Raw genomic sequence first — 12,942 nt, 5'->3', positions numbered from 1 at the left:
CACCCGCAGTCTGCGCCCAGTTAATTCACTAAGCATATTGCTCTAATCATATACCGGCGCAAACACGCCCACAAAACTGACAGCTTGGAGCAAATCTGCACCTGATTTACCACACATGGCAATGGATTTGCGGCAAGAACATGGTTGTTAAGGCCTCAGTATGCTTCTGCGAGAGGCTCGCGTCGAGGGGTCACGTTGGAGCTCCGCTCTTGCGTTTGCCTTCCGACTTGTGCGCAATACACATCACAATACACATCTGTGTCTGCTGGAGTTTCACACCAAGTCCCGCTGTCGCTATGGCTGGGCCGCCACAGAGTGGCGATTCCTCTGCATTTTATGACGGATTCAGGAAGTTCAATTTAATTCAGAAACACGAAACAAAGCCGGGGGGAGAGTAAGTTCATCACCGTGGCAATTAATTATTGCCAATTTGCACCGGTGTTGGCCGTAAACTCGCCAAAACACAACAGCCGTGCGCTTAGCGAACACAGTTTTTTTTTTTTTTTTTTTGTTATTGTTGTTTTCCGCCTCTCGTCCCAGGCACATATCCACATGCACAGCCGTGGTCTCCGAGCAGGGAAGTCGATTTGCGCCGCCAGTTGCCTTCACGGAAACTATCTGGGCGGGGGGCGGAGAGAGAGAGAAAAAAAAGAAAAAACGCCATCGAACGGACCAATCAGAAGCGAGCGACGCCCCGCCATCGACGTGCGTCCAAGGATTGGCGACGTGTGCACGTCGGCCGGCCACGAGTGACGCAGCACTTAAAATTCATGGCTCGCGTCGATCATGTGATCGACGGCGCTCATCGACGCGAGAGCAAACGTGGAGGCATAAATTAGGCTTTAGTGAATATGCCCCAGAGTGTCGGATTTTTCAAGAACAGTGGATATATTCTTATATGTTGACGGAGGTGAATGGGAAGCCAGTGTGCTTGGTGTGCAAGCGGCAAGTTTCAGTGCTGAAAGAATACAATATGGGATATATGCCACAGAAGAGGCGGGACTGTTTTTGCACATCAGTTTGTTTCCGGTTCGGTTTGCGACGTGTTGGCTGCGTCAAAAATAATTGTGCTTCCGACTTTGTGCCCCTCGGTTGCGCGTTCGCAACCCGGACTGGAAATAAACTGATGTGCAAAATCACGTCCCGCCTCTTCCGTGGCATATACCCTATTCAGCGCAACTCCGACACTCAGCATGCAGAAAAATAGAACATCTTGCATGGAGAACTGAGAAAAAAGGCGAATGAAATTATGATACGTCTGAGAAAACAGCAATCTGTCTTCACCCGGAGCTGAGAAGCCAGTGAGGCTGCGGTGAGAGCCAGCTACGTAATTGCTAGCCAAATAGCAATAGCATCAAAGCCGTACAGCGATAGAGAGTTCGTCAAACACTGCATCTGAATGAAGGCTGCCGAAATTGTGTGACCCGAAAAGCGACAAGCTTTTGCCAATATTAGCTTGCCGAGAAATATCGTGGCAGACAATTTCTGAACTGTCGGTGAATTTCATCCGAGCCAGACGTCTCAACCATCGTCAGTTTGACAGCAACATTACCCATGGTGTGCCATACCACACGGAAGTACAGTACGATGGTTAAGCAGAGGTGCTGTGTTCAAGCTCTTCTTTGATTTACATGGTGAAATCGGACAATTCATGGAAAAAAAGGTAAACATGCTAACGAATTACAGTGCCCACTATGGCTGCAGGACCTTGCGTTTATGGTTGACATCACAGAGCACTTGAATAAACTTAAGTTACAAAATGTTGCATGGACGCAAAAAAATTGTAACAGTATTATGACAGCATACGTTCATTCAAATTGATACAGTTTATGGGAGACACAGTTTTTAAGTGGTGACCCTGCTCATTTTCCCTGTCTAAAAGATACGTGCACAGCAAGCGTTAATTCTGATGTGAAACGGTACAAAGACAAGATTTCAGGGTTGTTGTTGGGAGTTTGAGAAACAATTTCAGGTCTTTAACGAACTCGAGACAGAGTTCAGTTTTCCGCTCACCATTCACAGTGAGAGCTTCTGATTTGCCTGTTGACATGCAACTTGAAATCATTGATTTGCAGTGTAATGTAGAATTGCAGGACAAATTTGCCTCTGTGGGTTTGGACACATTTTAAAAGTACCTCCTACCAGGCTATCCTACATTGACAGCACTGGTTGCAAAAATGTTGTCAATGTTTGGTACTACCTACCTTTTGTGAGCGAGTCTTTTCACTAATGAGCATTAATAATAAAAAAAAGAAAAGAAAAAAGCTTGCGCTCAAGGCTCACAAATAAGCACTTACATGAGATTCATAAATTGGATTCTACTCATCTTGCTGGTTTAATTGTGTTTGGTAATTGTGCCTTGTAAAGTGTAAAATGTCTTATCCTATTTGTACATTTGCTTATTGGTCGCTCTTTGTCCTTTTGCCCGTTTTATGTTCACATGCTTGTTCAAGTAAACACTGATTGTGCTCTTCGAAACACATTCAGTTAAATTCGAATGCAATATGAATATCTTTGGAGTGAATTGTAATCTATGTATTTTACATTAATACACTAAGAAAATTGTGTATATTCATTAAACTAAAGTGGGTGTTGACAGGGTAGTTTTAACTGACCATATCGGATGTATAGCCCTACTGACATGACGTTTGGTGATATTCCGAGACACTTGCCTAGATGTGTGTTCACTTGCCTTCCACTGCTGTCAAATAAACTTTATAGATTGTCTGCAACCACAGGAGCAGGCGGTGCTGTAAAAGCCAGGCCTCAAACTTCCCTGTTAATTCTGATCTTTTTCACTGTACTGGACATAATAGTTCACGCTAAAGTTGTAATTGAGTGTTATTCTAGTTTCCATGTGGTATTTACTGCTTTTATCTTTTTGTTTCAGCCTCTTCAGCAGCCAAAATTAGAAGACCATTCATAGTGTCACGGTGGAGACAGTTTTGGTTTGCCCCTGTCATCTCATTCCTGGGCAACGTGCTGATGTACTTTGTGTTCCTCCTCTTGTTTGCTTACGTCCTATTGGTGGATTTCAAGCCCACATCTCAAGGTGGCCCATCCAAACTGGAATTTGTGCTGTACTTTTGGGTTTTTACCTTAGTATGTGAAGAGATTCGGCAGGTCAGTGGTTAAGAGACAAGTTTTACCACTCATGTATTATAGGGGTCATCATTAAAAATGCGATAATGTCTCACTTTAAGAGTTATTTCAGACAAATGAACATGACTACTCCTCAAAGCAAAGTCAAACTCTCTTGCTCTTCTGTTGACAGGGCTTCTTCATGCCCAACAACTTTGTGCTCCAGAGGATGAAGAGTTACATCCAGGATATATGGAATCAGTGTGACCTTACAGCCATCGTCATCTTCATTTGTGCTCTGTGCTGCAGGTGAGCAAGTAAATCAGTTTATATCCTTGCCTGAAGTTGAACTCTCGTGTAGTTTTATTATTCAATAAAAATATGAACGAGACAGAGTGCAAGACTGCATAAAAGTCTGTTGGGCATGTTTTTATGTTTGAGTTAATTGCATTTTTTCTAGCAAAACTTTAAAATGAACATTTTATACAAGTGTAGAAAAATACAATAAACTATAAATAGAAATAATACTTTTATAGTGACAGCCAATCACAGGGCACATATAGACAAACGACCATTTCACACTTGAACCATTTAGTCTTCCATTCACTTACAAAACATGTTTTTGATGGGCAGCCACGTGACAATGATACTTAAAGTATTCGACCTGTAATAATACATTTGCAACATTTTTTATGGTAAAAATACAAATCATTCTAAATATATAAAAATTGGTGAACAAGTGGCCCACAAGGAATGTTTTTGTTGTTGTTGTTTTTTCAGCGGTTCCATGATGCTTGTGTCATTTTGTCTTTCAGAATGTTTCCATGGTCATTTGAGTTTGGGCGAACTCTGATGGCCATCGATTATATAGTCTTCTCATTGCGTCTGATCCATATATTTGCCGTCCACAAACAGCTTGGGCCCAAGATTATCATTGTCGGCAAAATGGTAAGATGTCAAAATACAAATAAACAACAACACATAAAGGAAATTTCAAATGATTAAAATACAATGTCACAATTTGCTTTCCACAGATGAAAGACATTTTCTTCTTCCTCTTTTTCCTGGCTGTGTGGATCATGGCTTATGGAGTAGCCAACCAGGCACTTCTCTACTCATATGATCCCCGACCTGAATGGATATTTCGACGTGTCTTTCACAAACCCTACATGCACATTTACGGACTACTTCCTATGGAAGAAGTGGATGGTGAGTGGCTCAGTCAAGTGGTCCCCAACCTTTTTTTTGCGCCATGCAGAGACGTAGCTTGCCGTCAGGCGAGGCAGGCAATTGCTTGGAACCCCCTAGTCAGCAGGGGCCAACAGATTTGACACAAACCACATATCATGGTAACTGTCATACATTTACAACTGTTATTCAAGAAACCGGGTCTGCCTTCAGGAAGAAAATGAGGATTAAATCACAGAAGAAAAAAAATCACCACCCATGGCTGAATGATAATATATGGACATTAACGAAACAAAGAGACCGGGCTCTTAAAACTGTTAAAAACAAAAAAGGTCCACGACAGACAAATATTTACCTCTCTTAGAAACAAAGTAGTAAAAGAGATAGGGTGAGAAGCGTCATCTGGGAGGGACTCAGAATCGAGCCGCAGCTCCTCCACATTGAGAGGAGCCAGCTGAGGTGGCTTGGTCATCAGGTTCGGATGCCTCCTGGACACCTCCCTGGAGATGTGTTCCGGGCATGTCCCACTGGCAGTAGGCCCCGGGGACGCCCCAGGACACGCTGGAGAGACCATGTCTTTCGGCTGGCCTGGGAACGCCTTGGAATCCCACTGGAGGGGCTGGTTGAAGTGGCTGGGGAGAGGGAAGTCTGAGCTTCCCTGCTGAAGCTGCTGCCCCCACGACCCGACTCCGGATATGCGGCAGATAATGGATGCCTGGATGGGTAGTTTTACAAGGCCTCAGCTGTGAATAGGGAACAGGTGTGTTGAAGGGTCAGTAATGTGAAAATGAACTTTTTGCAGGTTTTGGCCATGTTAAAATGCTAATTCCTCACCAAAAACATTGCCGAAGTGGCGTTTTCCTCCATTGGCCATCTATGAGAAATTCTCGGTCATTCTGCTTTCCAAGCACCCAGCCCCTCCCAACCCGAGAAAATGAGCGGGTACTCAATCTTTGACGTAATCAGTTGAGGACCCACCCACCCGCACCGCCTCTGTGGACTAAACACACACCCACATTTTCTGAGACCTCCATGCTCGCAGGATAGTGATAAAAGTAGCTTTTATCAGTAAACATTCTTTTCAAGTGAATTCAAAGCAATCAGTTATCCTTCACATTAACAATTCCAAAGTGCAATGACAATTGGCCTTCTTAAATTCCCAGAAAGGTTCCACATGCTGTGGCTGACGCTTGTGTAAACTACAAGCAAAGCTCTTATTAATTAGATAGATGACTTCAGCTAGGCAGTTGTGACGCTGTTATTCGTCCTTGCTTGGTTCCTGCCATTTGTCCTTGCTTGGCACATTTCTATCTGTCTGCATTTTGTCATACTTATCCAGTAGAAACCAGTTAAGGCCATCCGGTCACACAGTCTCACATGGGGAGACTGAGTCGTTCGCCCATGTGGGGGGACGGCCTAGACAGTATAAGTGCAGAGACGATTTTGAATAGAACAGTTCCTCTTCCGCATGCTAATAGAAGAGGGCTCCGCAGCTGTGAACTCGATCTTTCTGGCATCCAGTAAATAGCTCAACTGAGAACAGGCAGTCTTCTTGTTATTACTGTTAGTATAATATGGTGAGCATTAAGATACAAGAACCAGTGGAGGTTCCCACCAGAACTTTACAGAACTTTAACTGAATGAATGGTGTAGTGGTGAGCACGCACACCCTGTAAGCAAAAGGTCCCGGGTTTGCGGCCCACGTACCCCCCGCCCCCTTCTTCCACTATCTATTTCTTGTGGCAAAAGAGCCATTTTGGTTTAAATCTTTATTGAAAAATTGAACATCCCTGCAATTTCCACATTTAAAGATGATGCGGTTGTACTGCAATGGCTGGCCAGTCTTGCCACGGCCACTCGGAGGAATGCTTAGCTGTTTGGCGGCTGATTAATAAAAGGCTACAACAACAAACACAAATCCACTATGTATTTTTACACACCTTTACTAGCAGTACAAACACCATAACAAGGGTAACAAGAACGCTTTAATATGGTGAGGTCAATATGGTAATGCTTATGAATGATATACAAGCAACACAAAATTGGGATATTTTGTAGATGTAAATGTGAAGCCACATTTTTTATGTAATTATATTAGCAGCGCCATTAAATGCGCCAGCATAACAAGGCACTACAGAACAAATCTAAAGTCCATGAGTAACTCACTCACCATAACGCTAAATTAAGAGCCGCTCGCCGCAGAGCAGGCCATCATGCGTGGGAATCACCTGGAGCTGTAAGTCCATGCGTCTTTCTTTTTCTTCTTGGTCATAGGCTCCTGTGTTGTCTCATTACTGGGCTTTTTCATCATTGCAAAGACACTTTCCCAATAAAGTCTGTTTTTTACTCATTTTGCTAACTTGTCGATTAGCATCAGCGCTACGTGACTGAGATAATTAGCATCTTGACATGTGGCAAGAGTTTGTCGCAAACAGAAAGAATCGGGTCACTTTTTTTTTTTTTTAATAAAATATTTTTAAGCCTCGGCTAATCAATTAACCGGAAATACAGTAAGTTTTTGTTGTTGTTTGTTTTTTAATTCTTTCAACTGTGCGGCCCGCCACAGCCGGTCCAAAGTGGTGGTTGGGGACCACTGCTTTACACTTCCGAAATACTTCTATTTCGACATGTCTCAAAAAAATACAATAAAACACCTCATGAGAGTGTAAAAACTTTTTATTGCAATATTTGAGTTTTTTTTTTTTTTTTTTTTTTTTTTTTAGAAAACCATGTGTTTACATTTCCAGTTTGCTTTTGCGCAACTTGCAAATCTGAGGGTAATGGAAATGCAGCTTATGTGCCTTGCTGTTAACTGATGTGTCTCCACTTGAACACAATTAAATGTTTGTTGGTAGAAAGTTTGTAAATGTATTCAGTATTCTCACATGATGCTTTGCACATCTGCATCTCTTTTCCATGTAGCTGAATACTTTCAAGAAATCAACTGTACCGACAACAGGACATTAATTCAAGCAGGAGCGGAGCCTTGCATGAACACCTACGCCAACTGGCTGGTTATCTTCCTCCAGGCTGTCTATCTTCTGGTTACCAACATACTGTTAATCAATCTCCTCATTGCCATGTTCAGGTACACTCTGAATGATTCATTTCATACACATCAGTAGAGCTTTCCTATGTTGACGATCACTGACGTCTTAATTCATTTTCCTTTACTTCCAACAGTTACACTTTCAACAAAGTTCAGGACAACAGTGACACCTATTGGAAGTTTCAGCGCTACAGCCTAATTGTGGAATACCACTCGAGGCCTTGCCTGGCCCCGCCGTTTATTATCATTTCACATCTTAATGTTTTCATCAAGAGATACATTCGCCGCATCCCCTCAGAAAAGAAAAGACACTTTGGTGAGAACAGCACAAATCACAGAAATACGACTGCGTATTAGGGCCATGTAGAATTTATTTTTTTTTTTTAGGGGGCGGGGGCAATATTACGAGAAAAAAAAAGTGGCAAATGTGCCACTTTTTTGTTCTCGTCATATTAAAAAGTGGCAAATTTAGGGGATGCCCTTTCTCAGGCCATGCCCATAAATGGGAATATTCATTTTTACCATCAATAGTGGACAGTGTCTTTGATAGGTGGGCTGAAAATAACTTCAGAACTTTGAGTCAGTTATTTGAAGGAAACATGATTAAAAAGTTTTGCACAATTATGTAGCAAATTCAATCTAATGTCAAGGGATCATTATCGGTATCTACAAATTAGAAATTATATAATGACACATTATGGTTGGGTTCATATTAGAAGGGAACCAACTCATGTAGAAAAGCATTTCAGTCAATTGATTGTGAAAGTGTAATGAAAAAACAAGTGTCTTCCATGTATAAGAAATTACTAATGGATATGTCAGATAACACACAACACATAAAACAACAGTTGGAACTCGAATTGAATGTGACCTTGGATGGTGATACCTGGGAAGATGTTTGCTCTGGTTGTCATAAGGGGGTAAGGAGTCAAATGTGGAAGGAATTTGACTGGAAAGCTAAAATAAGATTCTTTAGAACCCAATTAAAGTGCTCCGTGTATACGCGTGGGGTTAGTGATAAATGTTGGAGGAATTGTGGTCTTGTGGGGGATCAGACCCACGTCTTTTGGAACTGCCCCATCATACAATGTTTCTGGACTAGAGTAAGGGGAAAATTGGAAAGTATTCTTAAAGTGACACTCCCCCTGGATCCTTTGATTTTTATTTGCTTCATCTCCTCCTAATGACTGCAAGAAAAATGATAACCATCAACTGGCTGAAACCTGAACCACCCACAGTTGCACAATGATTAAAAAAAATCAAACAGATGTACTCAATGGAACAATTCACAGCACAACTGCAGATGAGGGTTTGCAAATTTGCCACTTTTTTTCTCGTCATATTGACCTAATTGACTATTGACTATTATACCTATTGACTCTAATATAAATATATATATATATATATATATATATATATATATATATATATATATATATATATATATATATATATATATATATATATATATTACCATGTGGCCCTAATACGCCGTCGTACAGAAAACATTAGCTTGAATAGCTTCATTTAAAAAAAAAAAAAAAAAAAACTACAATAGCAATAACTACCTTGCGCTAATATTTAGAGGTGGTCCAAGCACGCTGAACTTTACATTGACTATCCTTATCTTCATGGACACATCCGCACTACAGCAGAACGCCCAGCATGGCGCGGTGTTCTTCTAAATTAGCAAACAGGCACAATGAGCGGTGCCTGTTCAGGATCTGCTCAATAATTAGGATACACCAGCATTTCCTGTATACAAAATTAGAGCCCATTCCCCTGCTATGTTCCATTACTGTTCCATTCTGCTCCCAGTTTTGGAACTGGATGATGTAAAGGCGAGCCGACTCAACATGTGGGAGGCCATCCAGAAAGAGGACCTCCTCTCTGCTCAGAGTAAGCAGCAAAGAGAGAGTGACAGAGAGCGGCTAAAACGTACATCTGTCAAGTAAGTACTTCACTTTATACTACTAAACTGGATGGATATAAATATAGAATATTCCATGATTCATTATCATGAATTACTCACAACTACCGGTATATACCAAACCCATTCTAAAATTACTTTTCCCAGTTGCATCGGGCCTTATTGATTATCCATGCATATGCACCAAATGTCACATTTGTTGCATAAATCTGTGATTCATCAATATTGTACTTGAATTTTAATCAGATTTAGACCATACATACTCAGTGAAACTAAAGTCATGGATATAAACACTTGTAATGTTAACAGTAAAAACATAAATGGAGAATTTGCTAATGAGATATCTAATGTCCTAAATCAGGTGTCACCAACGTGGTGCCCTCAAGGTCCTCATAAATATGCATAAGCATGCCTCTTCTAAAAAATAGCTTACCATTGTTTGGACATTGTGATTTTCTCTGAATGTTGTAGAAGTGATCATATGAAAACGTAAAAACTACAGAGATTTGTAGAAATAAGGTGTTGCATATTGATATTTCCTTGTTTGTGCTGTCTGTGTGTAGGGTGGACAGTGTGCTGAAGCAGATGACAGAACGTCGTGACCACGACCGGCGTTTGCAGCTCCTGGAGACAGAGGTCAGCCATACATTAATCATGTTACAAATGCAAGAGCCATATGTCATTCTTACCACTTACTAGGGGTGTTCCATATCATAGCTTCTATGATATTACCAGTGTAATGAATGGTTGTTTATTAAATTAATTTCTCTCTTTCTCTCTCTATTTGCTCCTCTTTCTCGCTCACTCTTTTTCTCTTTCTCTTGTTCTCCCGCTCTCTCTCGCTCGTTCTCTCATTCTATCTGTCTCTCTCTCTTATTTTGTCTCCCTCTTATTCTATCTCTCTCCTGCTCTCCCACTTTCTCTCCCACTCATTCTCTCTTCCTCTCCTCTCTCTCATTCTATTTCTGTCTCTCCCCTAGATGGAGTTCTGCTGCAACGCCCTCTCCTGGATGATGGAAGCTATGTCTCAGAATAATTTGGTTGCGGCCAACCGCGCCCCTCCACTCCTAAGAGGTAAAGTGGAATCGTCAACTCCCAGATCAAAGAACTTTGATACTTTCTTCAGTAATACATATTCACAACAGTGTACCAGCATTGTGGAGATTGTGATTATCTACTGATGAGGTGTCTATTCTATTTTTCCCAATCTTTGTAGATCTGTCGCCAAACTGAAGCACCTGAAAATGGTTCACACGCGTGTAGACGCGCGCACTAACACATCCATTCACACCTTTACTCAGGGGAAAAGTGTTTTTTGTTGTTGTTGTTGTTGTTTTAACTTGCTTTTAATTTTACTTTTTTCACTTTTGTAGAACTTTTGATTGGATTTATGTTGACATTAAATTAATTTTTTCTTAATTTCAACTCAGACAAATGCAAGGATGTGCACATTTTTGCATCGATTTCAAAGTTTTTTTTGTAGAGTGGAAAATAAAGTCCTTATCATGATGATTCTCGATGAACTTTTTTTCTTGATGAAAAAATCTTTTCCAGATACTGCCAGTATCTTGTTGGAGGTTCTGTGAAAGTGTCCCAACTGTTTGTGCCCGTGGTGACTGAGGCGTTCACCACTGCACTGCGCACAACATTTTAAGAATGGTGGATACAGAAATGAAGACATTTGATTTTATCATGTGGCAGTGATATTGCTCCAATCAGACGAATGGGGAAAATTAGACAAATTAAAAGGAAGCAGGCACATATTTTGCAAGCTGCCCTTGCCACTCACTGCATATTGCAGGCAAGAAAGGTGCCTTTCAAAATTCCAGCAGACAGTGAAGAAGCACTTTTGGATATTTACTACTGTTGTATCTTGAGCACGGTCCAAATAGACAGACAAAAATGACGCAAATTCAAGAGTTGCGTGGAGACTGAAAACTTAATTTGAAATATTTCACAACCAGGGGCGGACTGGCCAACGGAAAATTTGGGAGTTTCCCCAAACACCCATTGATAAATATTAATTGACCGCCGGGCACGCTCCCTTCCCCTGTCAACACAGAAAATGAATACTTATTGCTGAATGTTGAATGCCCAAGCCACCACCAACCTCATCTGGGTTACGGCTCGAATTTTGCTTGCTATGAACAGAAATACACTCTTGATGAAACAAGAGATGCAAAAAAAAAACTTCAACATTAAACAAGGGTCATGTGAAATTGGCTGCTTTTTGTATTAAGATGTAGCATGTTGTGTTATGTTGTGGAGTTGGATCCCAAAAACGCAGACACAAATAAGAGTTTAACACTTTATTCGCATAACAAATCTTGTCTACGCGAAACACACTCATGACGAGACCAGAAACAACGAGAAGGCATCATTGATCCAGAGGCATGGAAGGAACTTGGGCTGTGGAGGTGAGCAGAGGAACAGATGAATAATTCGCAAAAAACAACTTCTCTCGTCCAACTCCTATAGTCTGCGAATGAATCTGATAGGCTGCGGACAGACATGCGGGTAACTCTGATAGGTTGCTGAAACAGGACTGACATGGATGAATCTGATTAGCTACTGACTGACATGCGGGTGAAACTGACCAGTTGAAAGATATTAAAGATTCCTGACATTATATAGTTGCTGGTTATGTTCTGATTACATCAGTTCAAAGAAAACAAAACATGTCAGACATCAGGCTTTTTTTTTTATGACATGTTGCATCAATGTGATTCAGTAATGGCAAACCGTGAAAAAATGAAACTTCTTTCTGCATTATTGTATTTCGTTATGTGTTAATCTTGCTTCTTTTATATTTAGAGGTAACATTGCATTTTTGTATTTTGCTCAGTCCCTGGTAACCACATATTGACTTAAGAATGACAACAAAATTAAATAAACTAGTTTTCTGTATAACGTATTGCGCTTGGAGCACAATAAATTCAATTTAACGAAAAAACAATGTATTATTTAATGTTATATACTACATTCCTATCTAGGGATGTAACAATATTTAAACATCATGATATATCACGATGAAGGTCACAATACGATAATTATCACGATATTGTGGGGAGGTTGGCGATACAAAAAAAGGTCACAATATTGTAAAAAAAATGAGCTCATACTAAAAAAACACACACACAATATTGTTCTTTTGTACATTTTACAGCAATGCATATAAACAACCTACTATCTCTAATAACACTTAATATTGAGACATTACTAGCTAACACATTGCTAGCTAGCACACACATTGAGTTCCTCCACATATTGACTCGGTTCACAAGCATATTGGGTTCCCCTTCATCTGACCATTAGCATGGATTTTAAACATATAAGGGCCAAAACATGCCTTCTGAAAATTAAACTGCACTAAAACAGCCACCAGAGGGTGCTAGAACTGCACAAATGGAAATCAGACTTTTTTCACAGATGTGCTGCTTTTAATATCGTGACAAGACGACGACGATATATTGTGGCAGTTTTAATATCGTGATATCACGATATTGCCGTTATCGTCACATCCTTATTCCCATCTTTACATGGAATAAACCTCATTTTCCCCTACAAGGAATAATATGGACCAGCCGTTCGGAAATTTCATGCAATTCCTGATTGCCAGTTCAGCCCTGATTACCGATACTAACTTTTTCCAATTACTGTAATAAATATTAGCAAAAGACATGTAATATGGTCG

At 40.6% G+C, this 12,942-nt stretch overlaps 1 protein-coding gene across 1 annotated transcript in view; it reads left to right on the top strand.

The window, feature by feature from the left end:
* The window catches only part of trpm4a (transient receptor potential cation channel, subfamily M, member 4a), a 49,318-nt gene extending 38,558 nt beyond the window's left edge, over positions 1 to 10,760 (top strand). Inside the window, exons 19-28 of the mRNA XM_077534587.1 lie at positions 2,891 to 3,123; positions 3,275 to 3,390; positions 3,897 to 4,029; positions 4,116 to 4,290; positions 7,192 to 7,357; positions 7,453 to 7,634; positions 9,137 to 9,269; positions 9,812 to 9,884; positions 10,229 to 10,322; positions 10,465 to 10,760. Coding sequence (XP_077390713.1) covers positions 2,891 to 3,123; positions 3,275 to 3,390; positions 3,897 to 4,029; positions 4,116 to 4,290; positions 7,192 to 7,357; positions 7,453 to 7,634; positions 9,137 to 9,269; positions 9,812 to 9,884; positions 10,229 to 10,322; positions 10,465 to 10,481 — 1,322 coding nt within the window. The 3' untranslated portion in view covers positions 10,482 to 10,760. The remainder of the gene's footprint in view (positions 1 to 2,890; positions 3,124 to 3,274; positions 3,391 to 3,896; positions 4,030 to 4,115; positions 4,291 to 7,191; positions 7,358 to 7,452; positions 7,635 to 9,136; positions 9,270 to 9,811; positions 9,885 to 10,228; positions 10,323 to 10,464) is intronic.
* Positions 10,761 to 12,942: the final 2,182 nt, after the last annotated feature.

This window comes from Festucalex cinctus, chromosome 1 (assembly GCF_051991245.1).
Source record: "Festucalex cinctus isolate MCC-2025b chromosome 1, RoL_Fcin_1.0, whole genome shotgun sequence".
NCBI lineage: Eukaryota > Metazoa > Chordata > Actinopteri > Syngnathiformes > Syngnathidae > Festucalex > Festucalex cinctus.
The sequence above is the reverse complement of the archived record's forward strand: the minus strand, read 5'-3'. Positions and strand labels throughout refer to the sequence as shown.